The sequence below is a fragment of the Gekko japonicus genome, unplaced genomic scaffold (assembly GCF_001447785.1).
Source record: "Gekko japonicus isolate JY-2015 unplaced genomic scaffold, Gekko_japonicus_V1.1 scaffold1621, whole genome shotgun sequence".
NCBI lineage: Eukaryota > Metazoa > Chordata > Lepidosauria > Squamata > Gekkonidae > Gekko > Gekko japonicus.
Genome location: NW_015169826.1, coordinates 378,558 through 393,917, shown reverse-complemented (window position 1 = coordinate 393,917; position 15,360 = coordinate 378,558). Strand labels below are relative to the sequence as shown.

General features: G+C 47.8%; 1 protein-coding gene across 2 annotated transcripts; it reads right to left on the bottom strand.

Annotated features, from left to right (window-relative positions):
- Nucleotides 1-519: 519 nt before the first annotated feature.
- Nucleotides 520-7,523, bottom strand: THAP7 (THAP domain containing 7). Of its 2 annotated transcripts, none has more exons than XM_015417242.1 (5): nucleotides 7,457-7,523; nucleotides 4,834-4,913; nucleotides 3,301-3,453; nucleotides 1,825-1,941; nucleotides 520-1,275 (listed from the first exon to the last, which is right to left on the bottom strand). In XM_015417242.1, the coding sequence occupies exons 2-5, from the start codon at nucleotides 4,911-4,913 to the stop codon at nucleotides 720-722; spliced, it is 906 nt and encodes a 301-aa protein (XP_015272728.1). In that variant the 5' UTR covers nucleotides 7,457-7,523; the 3' UTR covers nucleotides 520-719. The 2 variants fall into 2 exon arrangements, with proteins under 2 accessions (XP_015272728.1, XP_015272729.1); XM_015417243.1 differs by having other exon boundaries at nucleotides 3,361-3,453.
- Nucleotides 7,524-15,360: the final 7,837 nt, after the last annotated feature.

Sequence of the window (15,360 nt, the reverse complement as noted above, 5' to 3'; positions counted from 1 at the left end):
GATACAAAAAGAAAGGTTCATCTCCTACCCACTATTTCCGGGCCCTTATAGATAAGGTTGAGCAGGCAGAATTAACAGGCTGAGGAGTCTGGAAGGGACAGGAGCCACATGCAGGGAAGCAGGAACTACTAGTTATTTCTCTCTCCTCCTTGCTCATTTGGGCAACCAGTTTGCCCAAAGAATTGGGAGGGCAAAGGAAGAAAGAAAATTAGCTGCGAAAAAGAGAAAGGGAACAGATGGAGCAAGACAGCCAGCTGCTCCTTTGCCACTGCATACGTGTGATTTTTTATCCCCCTTGATAGGAGGAGATCCTTCAAAAATTTCACCAGGCTGAGAATGCTGGAACTCCTCACACAGGGCAAACCAAACAGAACATCTAGAGAGGCTCTTAGGTGCTGGAAACATCATGGCTTCCTTGCCTGTTACTTCAGCTGTACACACAGTCTGCCTGTAAGTGCTACCCTGGATCTATTTACAAGCAACCCAAATTGTCTTTCCCCTGAGATGGGGGAAGCCAGTCGTACAAAACAATCTTTATTTACAGACACCAAGTAAACATAAATGGTGACGGGGGAGAGGAGGGTGAGTGCCAAGCAGCGGGCCGGTTAGGAGGACCTCAAAGCTGCTCGACACATGGTTTGGCCAAGGGAAACAGTCATGCAGCCGACGGCTGAGACGGTGCCCAACAGGGGGAAAGGTTAGCCGCCATCCATCCAGAGTCACTCTAGGTCGTTGAGTAGTTGCAGTTCAAAGACCTCCAAGTGTTCCTTCAGCCGCCGGTGGGCGTCGGCACCGTGTGGCCGCCGTTCACGCTGCAGCTCGCAGATGCGCAGGCGGAGTCGCTGCTCACGGCGCCGGCAGGCCTGCAGCTGCCGCTGAGCTTTGCCCAAAGCGTCGAGGGCTGCCTCGGCTCGCCGCTTCCACAGCAAGGCGCTGCCCACCTGGTAGCTGTGCTCGTTCTGGATGTAGGCCCCGGCTGGGGGAGGGAGGCGTAGCATGTAGAGGGAGAGGGAAACGGGATGGGAGGGATCCCCCACTGGCTCAGGGAGGGCCGGAGAGGGAGAGGCTTCCTCCTGCCCTGTGGCAGCCGGCGACTGGTCCGGGGGAATGTCTGAGAGGGGGGCCAGGCTTTCTGGCTCTGGCCCGGGAAGCACGGGCTGGCTTCGGGGCTCCCCGCTGGTGGGAGTGGCCACGGGGCTCGGGAGCTCTTGCACGGGGAAGCACGAGATGTCCATGGACGACGGGGTCGACTCCTCCTCTGGGCAAGGGCTGCAGCTGTAGGGAAGGGAAGAGAACCATGGTCAGGTGGGCAGGTGGGGGATGATCTGTTCCACGCTACAAAAGCAGCGACGAGTGTGGACCAAGAACAAAAGCAAGAAAAGCAGTGCTGATGGCAAAGGCTGCATGCTTTCTCCAGCATGGACCAGTGGAGGCAGCACTGGACAGGGATACAGGGAGCTCAGGAAGCTCTTTGGGTGGCCTTGGGCAAATTGAGATTTTACTGCCTTGCAAGGCTCTCTGAGGATGAAATGCAATATACTGCAACTTACACCGCATATACTGCAACTTTCTCTGCACCTATGGAATCCATCTGCAGATCTAATTGAGCCTCACTGCCACCCCTCCAGCATTACAGTCCCATTTCTAAGTATTGAGCTATATGTACCGTGTCAGCCATCTCCCTCCCTTTCTTGCTCTGCCCCTCGGCCCAATGCTTCCCCACAAACAGACCTCTGTCCCAAGCCTATTGTCATGCGTGGTGGAGAAGCTACAAAGGCAGGAGACAGGGCAATGCAAGATAAAGTCACAAAGGCAACAGCTCACCTCTGCTTCTGCTGGCGCCTTGCAAGTCTGGAGTTGCCTAGTTTTGATTTCCGCCGCGGCTTGGCATGAAGCTCAAATATAGTGGGGACAGCGCCTTCCTTGAGCCGATGGTAACCACTAGGAAGGAAGCAGCAAGATACACAGGCTGTTGCTACTAGTCAGCATTCTTCTCAACTGTGGATCATGGTACAGGAGGGTGAGGTTTTGCGTGAGCTGTGGGACCCTGGGATGAGCTGGCTGCACACCTACAGCTGACCAGTTGCATTCTGCTTTAACTGAGGAGAGGCTGGTGGGCTTCTTCAGCTCTAAAACTCTGACCCAGGGACCCCAGTCTTATTCCTTCCCTCCTGGCCCTCCAGAAATCTGTCACAACAGCTCTGCTTCCAAAAGCGTTAGATGACTTTTGATCACAACCAATCCCCTGCTATTTCTTCTCCTGCTGGGTTTTGAAATGACTAGCCTTTATTTTTATTTATTTATTTTTGGATTTATATCCCGCCCTCCCGCCCGTTGCTAAATAAAAGGTTGTTTCTTTTCTGCAATTAGTGGAAGAAATAAATGGTCTTTTGTATTATTGTTGTCTTTTAGTTGTGAATGCTATTTCAATAAAATGATGAGGTAGAAATTTCATAAATCAATCCTCTTTGCCCAGATCTCTACCCCTTTGTGTGTTCTGGGTCCAAAGTAAATAGGCCTGAGACTGCAGCCTGTGTTGCTTCGTCGATCCTCGTTCTCTCCCTCAAAAGACCACGGCAACAACCCCATTATACAGCAAGCACACAAACACACCAGTCTGTGCCTTTGGGTGAGGCAGCAGGCATCGACCAGCTGGCTTCCCTATAGCTGGTGCATGAGACCATTATGGCTTGGTGCTGGCCCACTCATTTCCCAGCTGTAAGAACTGAAACAGAATATACTGCACTGCCCACTTTTAAATGTCTTAAATTGGTTTTATTGTGTTGGTTTAATACTGTTATGTATTATCTGACTGAATCATTTTAAGATTGTATTGAATTTATTGTTGTGAGCTCACCCTGAGCCCGCTTGTGGGGAGGCCAGGATATAAATTGAAATAATAAAGAAGTACATCCTCAAGCTCGGTAGAAACCTGGCCCGTCAACAAGGCACGACCACAGTGTGACACAAATCCTCTTGACTTCCGATTTAGATTGATCAAGATCGATCTTTTTTGCATATATGCTGATATCTACCCTACAAAGATACGGTATCACCAAGTAGACATGTCTCATCCTTACGTAATCCAAGCAGACTGAAGGTTCTTCCTGGCCTTCAAAGTTTGTTTTGGTTTCCTGCCTTCAGACACAGTTTTATGCTCTCAGCGAGAACTCTTTCAAAAGTCAAAGGCTGCCGTTGGGCCTGATTTCCCAGCAGTTTCCTCACCACTGCCAAACAGCGACTGTAGATAACCACTTTTTTTTTTTTTAATCCAGGCCCCATCAGACACCAATTACCTACCTGGTGCCCACCAGTTCAAAGCAAGTCTTCTCAAAGTGCTTGGAGCAAAAGTAAACATACTTGGAGGCAGGGTCCCAGAGACCCTGGCCGCTCATGTCCTTCCGGCGACAGTTCTCCAGCCACATGGCTCGCCGGGGGTTGTCCTTCGGCAGTCTGCACGAACACACATGAGAGGAACCACAATTAGTCTACCAAGAATATAATGCAACAGGCAAGATGATGGACGCCCTCAGCCTCAAGAAAATCTGCCTGAAAACTCAGCCCAGACGTTTTCCTGTACCTACGAGTAGACTAGTGATTAATTCAATTCTGTCCAGCCCCCCAACCTCAGTCCCTCACAGTACTCAATGCTCTGCCCTCCACTGAAAAGAGAATCATAGCACTAGCACGGCCCTTTCAAACAAGCCAGCAAGACATTTTGGTGGCCAAGATAGTACTAGAGTAGCAACAGAAGGAGAGTGAATGAAGATGCAGGCAAGGGGTGGAAGGCAATATACCACATCTATCTGAAAAGCCCACGCCCAGAAGCCTGCTGTGTCACGCCGGCAAAAGTCCTATCTTTTCCCCAAATATTTGCAGCTACTTTGCTTTAATTTTTTTCTACGTTCCAGATTTGGCTTTTCAGCTAACAGTAATTTTGGGAGGCAGGGTTTAGGGAGGTAAAAGTCAAAGATGGGGAAAAGCATAGAAATCAGAGTTAGGAAGCTAGGGGCACGAATATGGAGCCATGCACTGCATATGCTTGACAGCTATTGGGAGTCCAAGAGGCGCATGAAAGAGTGACGGCTGCCAGCAACCAAAAACTGACTCCAAATGACCAACGAGAGGACAGCAGGCTGGCTCTTCCATGCCTTTGGCATACCAACATGGTTCATAGGTATGAGGAGGTGGACTAACGCAACCTTTTGTGGGCCAGTAACTTCAACACTGTTAATTGGAAGCAAGTGATCAGAACCCAGGTCCTGTTAGAGGGTGGGGAAGCAGAGGAAAGGGAGGGGAGTAGTTGGGGGTGGTGCTGAAGAGGTTCTACCATAGAGTAAAAAGTTAGTTTCCAGGAATTGTCTCTAGGGAATAAAGGTTGGATTTCTAAGTGGACAACCAAGAATTCACAACAGGAACCTATCTAAATAATGCATTTTTACCCTGCCTGGCCTCCAAAAAACTCAGGATTGCACTCCATTTCATCTTCACAACAGCCCTGTGAAGCGGATTAAGCTGAGACACCATGACCCACCTAAGGCCACCCAGCCAATTTCATGGCACGGTGGGGACTCAAACCTGGTCCTCCCAGATCCCAGGCTGACACTCTGACCACTAGGCAACCCTGGCTCTCAGCCTCCCCTGGGCCTCCCTTGCTCTACAGATCCGTCTGACCATCAGATCACATAAAAGTGAGGACAGAGATGTGGAAGAATGTGGACAGTTTAAGATGTGGTGCTCTCTGCGGAGTAGTCCCGCCCAACTGCTCAATTCAAAGGATTCCGCTAATCAGAATTCTGAAAAGGGAAGGGGCAGGATGATGCTAACACTCACCGATGGAAGGAAATGCCACGGTTGCGGGTCTCGGGAGTGTCACGGGTGCAGCAGCCAGTGGCAGAGCAGTGACGGGGCATCTGCAAGAGAAAGCAGGGCATTAGAATGGGCTCTACCCCAAGGGTTCAGGTGAAGTTACAGAAGCAGCTATCGCTTGGCCTGAAGAAACAACGCAAGGCAGCTATGTGGAAGCGCCAGACGCTGTGGGTTCTCTGTGCTAAGAGAGCTTTCAAATCCTGCACTGCTAACATAGATTCTGTGACCCGATGAGCTAACTTCTGCAACTGGTGTATGTAAACGTCCAGTCTGCATGCTGTGCCTAAGTAATTATAATTTTGTTTGGAGACAGGATAAACTGCTACAAAGGGTTGTGGAGTTCTACCCCAAGACTAACAGAAACATATTTTCAATTGCGTATTTACCTTGCCCCCCCCCCACCATCTACAATTCCGTGAGGAGGTTAGGCCAAGACACGGCCCCTGGCCCAAAGCCACGCAGTGAGTTTTATGCAAGGCATCTGAACTTGGATCTTACTTTCCCCCCACAGCCAACACTCTGACCACAGATTTACCCTAACTCTCTTCCCCCCCCCCCCATGGCTCCTGAGATTCCACTAGAAGAGGAAGAGATTGGATTTATACCCTGCCCTTCACTCAGAGTCTCAGAGCGGCTTACAATCTCCTTTCCCTCCCCCTCCCCATAACAGACACCCTGTGAGGTAGGTGGGGCTGAGAGAGCTCAGAGAGAACTGTCCTTGAGAGAACAGCTCTGACAGAACTATGGCTCACCGAAGGTCATCCAGCAGCTGCAAGTGGAGGAGTGGGGAATCAAACCCAGTTCTCCCAGTTTAGAGTCCACACACTTAACCACTACATCAAACTAGGCAATCCCTGTGCAATTTCAAGTCCTTTTGAGAAATCAACTTTGGCAGGTGGATTAATTCTGTACCAAGCAGCACACAATGAGAGTTTCCTGCACTTCCATAGAACATCCACAGCCTCGCTTAGGCAACTCAGCTTCTCCTGGTGAGCAGTAAATGAAGCGGTAAAACATCTGTTAAACATCTTTATGCTGTATGCTAATTTACTGCTCACCGTATATGTATGGACTGACAACTTCCATTTACCAGCTTATACCTTGAATAAAGCTTGTACCTTGAATAAAACTTTATTGGTCTTAAAGGTGCCACTGGACTCAAACTTTCTTCTGCTGCTTCAGACCAACACAGCTGCCCCACCTGAATCTATTGTTGGACTAGGACCTTGTTTTATTTATTTCCTTCATTTATACCCCACCTTCCTCCCCAATGGCAACCCAAAACAGCTTACCTTGTTCTCTTTGCCTCCATTTTATCCTCACAACAATAACCCTGTGAAGTGAGTTAGGCAGAGTGTGTGTGACTGGCCCAAGGTCACCCAGCAAGCTTCCATGGCATGAGTGGGTCTCCCAAATCCTGGTCTGACACTCAAACCTGGAAGCCAGACACTCTGACAGGTCTGACACTCTGGCCTGGAAGCCAGAACCGCCCCATCCAGGGCTCTTATGGGGACTGCGAGCAACTAGTGCAAGGGAGGAAACAGGAGACTGCTGGGGGGAGTGGGGGGAGCCACTCCGATTGTGGCTTCAGCATGGCGGAACAGCCTTGTCTGCAGCGGTCAAGCAGTGTGGGAGTGTCTGCCCAGGGCTGTGCTTCTGGCTCTCCAGTCCACTCATGTGGGTTTTCCTCTGCACCTCCCTCCCAGCCCCGGGGGCCTTTCAGTGAGGATACACCAACTCAGAGCTTAACAGCTGCTGTCATGTATACAGTTTATTTCTCCGGCACCCAGTATTATGTTTTATGGCACAGATGGCCCGGCCTGACAAAGTGACATTTATGTCAGATCTGGCCCTTGTGATGAATGAGTTCGACACCTCCACTACACTGCACTGGCTCCGAGTTTGAACCTCTACCTGCTGAGGTCACTGGGTGGCCCAGGGCCACAGTCTCTCAGCCTAACCAACCTCACAGGATAAAATGGAGAAGTAAAGACCCACACGTGCTGCACTGGCCTCATTGGAGGAAAGACCGATTGTTTTTATTTTCTGTAAAGGCACTAAATACATACAACCATACAACTGACATGCACAGGCTTCTAGGTCTAACCTTGGGCATCTCAAGAGACTCCCAAGGAGCAGGTGGCGTGCGAGATCTCTACGCGAGACCCTGGAGAGCCACTGCCAGCCAGAGTAGACCATCTCGAGTAAAACGAGACAAACGGCTACTTGACGCACACGCATAAACCCACAGGGTCAACCCTGGTCGGGAGCAGATCCTGGGCAAGGAGTTTCTCCCGCCCGAGACCACGAGAGGCTGCGACCAGCCGGGGGTCCACGTGAAGCTGGAGGCACCGATAACCTGGCCGGACACAGAAGCAGTTTCCAAGGTCCGGACCAGAGTTCCAAACCGCCCAGGGAGGAGGAGGGGGGGGAGGGGATGCCCAGCGCGCGAGGGGGGGCGGAGCTACAAAAACGGCAGCTCCTCTCCGGCTTCCCCGCGGGAAGGGAAAGGGCAGGAACCGGCTCGAGGACTAAGGAGCCTCCGCGCCGGATGGGAAGCGGCTCAGGGAAGCCCGCGGATGCTCACCTCCCCACTCCCATCGCTCAGAGAGCCCCGCCGACGCGGCTTCCGAGGCTGCCTAGGAAAAGGAAGTCGCCTGCTCCTCTCGCGAGAAGCACGGACGCGGGCGAGGCTTCCCGCTGTCGCGAGACCGGCAGCCTGACCAATCCCCTTCCCAAAGATTTGATGATTAGTGACTGGCTTTCGGGCAAGGGAAACCTTTACCTTTTTATTAATTAATTAATTAATTATTGTTATTATTGGTAGTTTCTTTCTACAACCTGAAATCATTGGGCACTGAGATTTATTTTTTTTGTTTTAAAAGAGAGATTAACACGGCACACTCTCTCAACGCCTGGCCTGAAACCGAACGGCTGCTCTCCGCTCTTCTAACTTCCTATGCAAAGGATAGAGGGGTTTTGACCATAGAGACCCAACGCTTAGAGCGACGCCACTCCCGGTTCCGACTCTTCGCGACCCCATCTCGCCAGGCCCCCTTGTCTTCCGCCGTCCTCCGGAGTAGAGGGCTTTCAATTTAAGACCGGAAGTTTAGGCTGCTCGTCATGTGAACTGTGTTTTCCCTGCCACTATGAATCTGGTCTTCCTGTCCTCTTGTCCTCTTTTACCCCCTTTAATGTAAACTAGAAGCAGCCAATGGCCACTCTTCTGGTCGCGTGCGCGCGGCTCTCGGCCAATCACGAGCGTTGCTGAAGGGCGATGATTGGAAAGCGAGCGCGAGACCGGCGGTGTACAAAATTAGGGAAATGGCTGTTAGTGTTGGATGAGTTCCTTCTCAAGCCAGGACGTTGTTAGAGCTGTGGCTGAACTTGTTGCAAGGGTCGTTGCCATTAAACAATAAATAAAAGCATCCGTCAGCCTAAAAAAGAAGTATATAAATAAACGTAAATTGCCTTCACCCTAGAAAATATCGACTGTTCCTATTTAACAGGGACAATTTTTATTCTTGTGTTACCTACTCCAGGTAATTATTATCCTTATTTTGTCTTTTGGGATTACTGTTGTTTTTGTTTCCATCATGGCCGATTTATGGTGACTCCGTAGGGTTTTCAAGGCAAGTAGATGTTCAGAGGTGGTTTGCCATTGCCATTGCCTGCCTCTTTGTAGGGACCTTGGGCTTCCATGGTGGTCTCCCATTCAAATACTAAGCAGGGCCAACCCTGCTTAGTTTCCAAAATTGAGACTAATCTGGGCTATCCAAGTCAGGGTCCTCTTAAGGTGCCTTAGTATAATTCTGTGATTGGCCCCTTTCCAGGTTCAGCCCTTCTCTAAACAAGTATGCATGAGCATTAAGCTGCTTTGTGGCACAGAAGCTGACCATTTCACACAGTTCCAAGGTTCATTTTGAACTGTGAATAACACATTTTCCTAGATTCTATGTGGTTAACAATCCCAATCTTTTGCCCACCAGCACCTGAGGATCTGATAGGAGGAAATGTGTGTTTGTGTGGGAGGGGGGAGAATGGAGCAAGTGCTGGTACTGTACTGAACAGAAGAACTCAAGAAGAGCCCTGCTGTATCCGAGCAGTGCTTCATCTAGTTCAGCATCCTGTCTCACACAGTGGCCAAGCAGTTCCTCTGGAGGTCTAATAGCAGGGCATAGAGGCTGAGACATTCCATTGATGTAGCTTCCTGGTACAGAGGTTTACTACCTCTGAACATGGAGATTCCTTTTAGTCACCATGGCTAGTAGCCACTGATAGACCTATCCTCCATGATTTTGTCTAATCTCTTTTTAAAGTTGTCTATGCATATGGCCATCACTAGGGATGTGCCCTCAGATGTATCCGATCCAAGTATATATCCAGAAAATAGGTATATTCGGATCTAGGTATATTCGGATCTCTGAATCGTATCTGGGGTTTTACAGGATACTGGGAAATGGGTCACAAAAAACTGGAAATTCCTGGAAGTATTCAGAAGTAATTGGGAATATTGGGAGTCAGCATTTTAAGGCTCCAAGGACAGTTTTTTCTTGAATTTGCTGTCTGTCTGTGTCAGTGTTTTCTTTCCAGAGCCTGGTTTCAGCTTGTGGGGTTGATTTGACTTAGAGTCTGTGCTTTGACATTAGTTCTATGGGTCTTGCAACATTGTATTCTTTGTGTGAGTTGGTTTGTGATTTGTGGTGGATTCTCTATTTTGACATTTACTTAGATTCTTGCATTGTACATTAGGTTGGATTCTCTGAATTTACCTTGTAACAATGTTTCTATTTGAATTGAACTAGAAGATTCTCTGGTTTAATATTGGCTAGGATTCTCAGGTTGTACATGCATTCTGTTAGGCTTGCCATGCTGTCTTGTGCTTCTGCTGGGATTGCATGGTTCTCTGTTGCTTCTTTAGGCTTGTTGGTTCTGTCTGCTTTTGGCCAGGGGTTGCCTTGCTTGCTCTTGTGTCTTTGGCTATTCTTTGGCCTGGAGAAAGTATGGAATTTCTCCTACACCCCCAAGAAACAATGGAGGATGTCTGGGGGCACCTTGTTCAGGGGGCCATAGAACTGGACTTTTTTATCCACTTGATTTGAAACTTGGCAGTTATTTAAAAGACAGGCACCAGCAGCTTCATTGCAATTTTGGTGCAATTTGCTCAAAAACCAACCCCTCCAGCCCTCCAGCGTTCCATTGGGAATAATGAAACCAAATAATATTGGAATTCGGGGGGGGGGGCAATGACAACCCAGATATCAGGGAGCTGAAAAATACTGGTATTTCCAGTTACCCAGGTTCCAAGTTCCAGTTTGTGTATTTTTATTCACCCACCCCTGGCAAGAAACTGGTGAGTCTAATGTGGAAACAACCCAATAATCTAGTCAACAGCCAGAATCTCACCTATGTTCTTCACACACCTGGCCCTTGTTATTCCTCACCAGGCCTGTGAACACAATGTGCCTTCTCTGACAAATTACTTTTGGAGTCCTTTTCACTGTGGTAGTTTTGGCTTTCACAGCCACCAAATCTGCATCCAGGATGAGAAACTGGGTGGGGAAATGACTGGTTGGCTGCATGATGGAGTGAGCTCCCATCTCTGGCCCCAGCTCCTGCCAACCTAGCAGTTCAAAAGCAAGAAATTGCAAGTAGATAAATAGGTACCACTTCGGTGGGAAGGTAACAGCGTTCCATGCACCTCAGTGTCTAGTCATGCCGGCCACATGACCACAGAGATGTCTTTGGACAGCGCTGGCTCTTCAGCTTGGAAACGGAGATGAGCACCGCAATCCTAGAGTCGGATTCAACTGGCTTTCGAGCAAGGGAAACCTTTACCTGTAACATCTTCGTAAATAACGTGGCTCCAGACTCTGTATGCAGCCGTGGAATCAATGTCAAGGATTTCGGATGTGGCCTTGTTTCGAGATCTTTTTCAATTGTGTCTGTTGTGTTGCATTCTCCAACCACAGTAGTTAAATTTGAGTGATCACCTTTGTTAAAATTATCTAGTTGGGAGCCCGTTTATGTGGATCATTATATACCAGACTGTGAACCCTTTTTGGGTCCATGATAATCATGTGAAATTGTCCTTTTTGTGATATGATACATTGACACAACAGACCTGATACTACATGGCTCCTTTTGTGGGTAGTCCAAAGTTATGAGCCGGGTTTCATTTACGATTTTTTGTTGTATGTTTATGTTATAACATTGATTGTTAAATTTATTGTCTTTAAGACATTTGATAGTATTGTTAATAAAGTTTCTATTTTAGAGCAGTTCAGGGGTACATAGCATTTATACTCCCTTCTACTGGTTTGGCTGTGTTCCCAGTCTTTTTGTAGCCCGTCTTTAGGCAGGCATTTGTTCCCTGTGGCTTGGAATTCTCTGCCATTCCCTGATTTGGACAGCACTCAGTGACAGAAGAGATCACAGCAGAATGTAATGAAGGGCCATGTTTTACTGTGTCCTGGGCAATGCTCCCTCTAAGCTGTGGAGGCTTGTGAGCAAAAATTACACTTTGGTCCCGGTCACACAGGCTGGATATCGTGGGGGGGAGGCATGGCTAATTGCCCCGATGCAGTTTGATCCACGATTACGCGATCGAACGCGCCAGTAGCACACCACAGGTCCTTCCCTCTGCGCCAGTGGGTAAACAAGGGACCGGAGGGGAATGCCGCACGCCGGCGCGATCACACCACGGGCGTCTGGAGGCAGCCCGTGGCAAACGTTTACTAGTACCTTGGAGGTACTAGTTTTTTAACGTGCATTGTCGGCGGTAAGCCACGGGTGCGCTCCACTTCCCAGATGTTGGGGTGTGATCGCGCCCGGATAATCCACCCACCATCCGTGCCTCTCCCGCGGCAACTTTGCCATGTGACTGGGGCCTTTGTTAGTTACTGACATTAAAGCTGTAAGTGAGCGATTTGGCTACTGCATAACTCAGAGGGAACACTGGTCCTGGGCTACATGGGTTTCTTGGCTCTTATCAGCTTCGTGGTGGCTTTCCTAGCCAGAAAATTGCCCAAGTTTCAATGAGGCCGAGTTCATCACCTTCAGCATGCTGGTATTCTGCGGTTTTTGGATATCCTTTGTTCCTACCCAAGCACAAAAGGAAAATATGTGGTAACTGTGCTGATCTTCTCCATCCACCCCGGTTGAAGACCTATGTCAGAATGGGAAGTTTGCAGTCCTGTTGATGTAACCTCTTGGCTGCTTTTCAGTAATCATAGTATCCTTCAGTAACACCTTTCAAAAAGAGGGCTTCAAAGGAGTGCTTCCCCCACCCCCACCCATGAAGTCACAGCTGAGTTATGACGATCCTGTGGGGTTTTCAAGGCAAGAGACCCTGGTATTCCTTGCTTGCAAAGGCCATATTCCTTCTGGAAGAGAGGCTGTGGAAAGGAGATTCTGGGGATTCTTGTCCCTCCCCATTTGAATTATCTTGATGTGCAACGATCAGTGTCATCACCCCAGACCTTTAAACATTGATATGAATCCTTGGTATGACCTCATCTACAGTTCTGCATCATCTGTGTGCCAGCAGACACTGGTAGGGTAGTTTTTATATTGGACTTCTTCTAGTTTTTTTAGATTCTTTAGGTATTTTAGATAATTGTACAGGAAGAAATGACTTACAAATGGGGCACCCAAGCCATAATAGTTCCCTTCCTGCTGGTGTCTGCCGCCACTCTTCTCGCTCTGCCCTCTCCCCAACTCTCCCGGTTGCATTCCCTTCCCCTAGCCATCCACTATCTGGGGCTACTCCACATGAAAGTAGCTAGATGTCCTGTCCTGATTCAGAGTTTGCCAGGAGCCAGTGCTAGAACTGCATGATGGGTTGGTAAAAAAACCCAGCTGCCTCAATTCTTCAGGTAGCCACCGAGAGGAGGCCCTGGTGGAGAAGCCTCTGAGAATGGCAGTGTCCAACTTCACGGAGTCACGATATTGTTCAACGATGGGCTGTTTGGTATAGTGGTTATGTGTAGTTTGGTATAGTGGTTAAGTGTGCGGACTCTAATCTGGGAGAACCGGGTTTGATTCCCCACTCTTCCACCTGCAGCTGCTGGATGACCTTGGGCAAGCCATAGTTCTGTCAGAGCTGTTCTCTCAAGGTCAGTTCTGAAAAGAGCTCTCTCAGCCCCGCCTACCTCACAGAGTGTCTGTTGTGGGGAGGGGAAAGGAGTTTGTAAGCCGCTCTGAGAAGGGCAGGGTATAAATCCAATCTCTTCTCTTCTTCTTCTTGTATTGGTTGAGGAGATTCATACGTATTAGAAACTTGTAATCACTATTTTAAATAACTTTGTTAAGATAAAAAGTAGAGAGTATAAATCAACAGGTTTTATTTTATTTTATTTTATTTTAAGATTTCAAGTATCAGTACTTTTGTATGATGTATGAAATGATAATTAGTTAGCTAATTATTGTGACCCTTACCAAGTGGGATAGCTGGGTATTGTTAGGAAATGATTTTTAAAAACTAAAAATATGGGAAGCTGGACTGAATTGGGAGCTTCTTCTCAGAAGGGCCTTCTTGCCTGTGACCTGCTTATCTTTGGGGAAAGATACTTGTATGGACTTATGTTATTGCTCTCTTCTAACTATGTAGTGATAATAGAGGGTATTATTTTTTTTGTTGATTTGGTCAGTGTTAAGAATGTAATAGATACGCTTCAATAAAAGTTAAAATTGACACAGATTCTCTAACAGCATCACTTTTGTACTAGACCCCCAACCTAAACATTGAGGTGTACCTCTAGCCTGGAATTAAATGATATGGCCCAGAAAAGCTAACTGGACACCTGGGGCTTCTCAAATGCACACCTGTATGTGAATCAGGCCTGACCAGAGTCACCCAGAACAGTACAGATATTGGGGGGGGGGGGAGTGAGAAAAATACATTTTGAACATCAGCAGAATGAATTTCTGTTTTATTAGGAAACACAATATCATCACACACCATTTAAAATCAGATCAAAGTAGGAGACCCTGAAGTGAAAAACAGAACTGTGAATTTTATTCCATGACTGACTTCAATATTAGATGCCGTTGGGTTATTACAGGTTGGTACCTCCAGTTTGATACCTCAGGGTGGTTTTCTCCCGTCTTGCTCTTTTGTGTTCTCCTGATGAATACAATTCTGAGGTGCTTTTCTATCAGAAACAAAACAGTCACCTAGCAACATAAATGCTTCATTTGGAGAAAGAAAACCAGAACTGAGGAACTCTGAAATCTCTCAGGCATACTGTACGACAGAAGTTGTAAATAGAGGTGCAGATGAGCCATGTGCTCCAGTGGTTAGATTGCTGGACTAGTCAGAGGGACTTGAGTTCAAATCCTGGTCACCCATGAAGCTCTCACAATGGCTTTGGACAAGTCAAAAAGGGCATCACCCAAAGGTTAAGTGACAAACCACAACAAAAGAGAATTTTGTCACGCTTCACACCACTCCATCTAGATGATGCCTCATCCTCTCTTTAATCTGTAGCTGTAAAATAGGATAATTCCACACATGCTGCGCTGAATCCCATGAAGGAACAAGTGGGATGCAAAAGACGATTGAAGCAGAAAACGATCATTATGTTGTCACACCTGACCCTGAATGAACAGCCAAGAGCCCATTCACACAAGCAAGCTTCACAGAGCTTGGTAACGTGACACAGCCATCACAGATACTGCTTTCTTGCTACATGAAATACCTGCCCCCTTATTACTTGATAACCCTCCTTTCAGTGGAGTAGCCCTGATCAAGGAAATCAGACAGAGGTAGAAAAAGTGAATTTTAAAGAGGGAAGAGTAGGATAGAGAAGGGAAGAGAGAAAAAGAGAAAGGAAATAGGAAAAAGAGGAAAGAGAGAAAAGAAAAAGGAGAAAGAGAGGAAAGAGAACAAAGAAAAAGAGAAAGGAAAAAGGAAATAAAGAGAGAAAAGAGGGGGAAATGTCATTTTCAGGCATCCACTGTGATTATAGGCCATGTACACTGGCTCTACTGCTTTGTGGTGAGTTGGCCACATATAGCACTAGGCACCTACATCAAAGAGCATTTACTGTGGCATGGGGGGGGCACATCCACTTTATGGTTGCAATTTCAAAGAGGTTTCCTGTGGTCAGCTCTCTCCCCACCCACTGTGGTGTGCATTAACCCCAAGGGGAAAAAAACAGTGAGGAACATGCAGGTAAGTGGGATTGAGAAACAGGAGAGAAGAGATGCATGCACAGGCAATCCCAAAACGGGGACTCCAGAAAAGACCAGGTAAAAAGAATGGAAGAAGGAAGGAAGAGCAAGCAAGGCAGCAGGAAAGAGAAGAAATCAGATTCAAAGAGGGGCCAAATGAGTGAGAGAAGGCAGCAGAGCATGTGAATGGGGTGGGGGGGAGAATAGCAAGAGAGAAAGCTGATAGTCAAGCAAAACCTGGCCGTTCTTTTAATGAATGGCACCTTACACCAGAACAGGGGGAGGCAGACTTTTGTGGCCTAGGTGCTGGGGAAA

What these genes read in the sequence shown, in the direction of transcription:
- THAP7 (XM_015417242.1), bottom strand. Translation starts at nt 4,913, where the DNA reads ATGCCCCGTCACTGCTCTGCCACTGGCTGCTGCACCCGTGACACTCCC. An exon ending in TTTGAACTGGTGGGCACCAG is followed by an intron (nt 1,942 to 3,300) that starts GTAGGTAATTGG and finishes CTTCCTTCCTAG; the next exon opens with TGGTTACCATCGGCTCAAGG. An exon ending in AGGCGCCAGCAGAAGCAGAG is followed by an intron (nt 1,276 to 1,824) that starts GTGAGCTGTTGC and finishes CCTTCCCTACAG; the next exon opens with CTGCAGCCCTTGCCCAGAGG.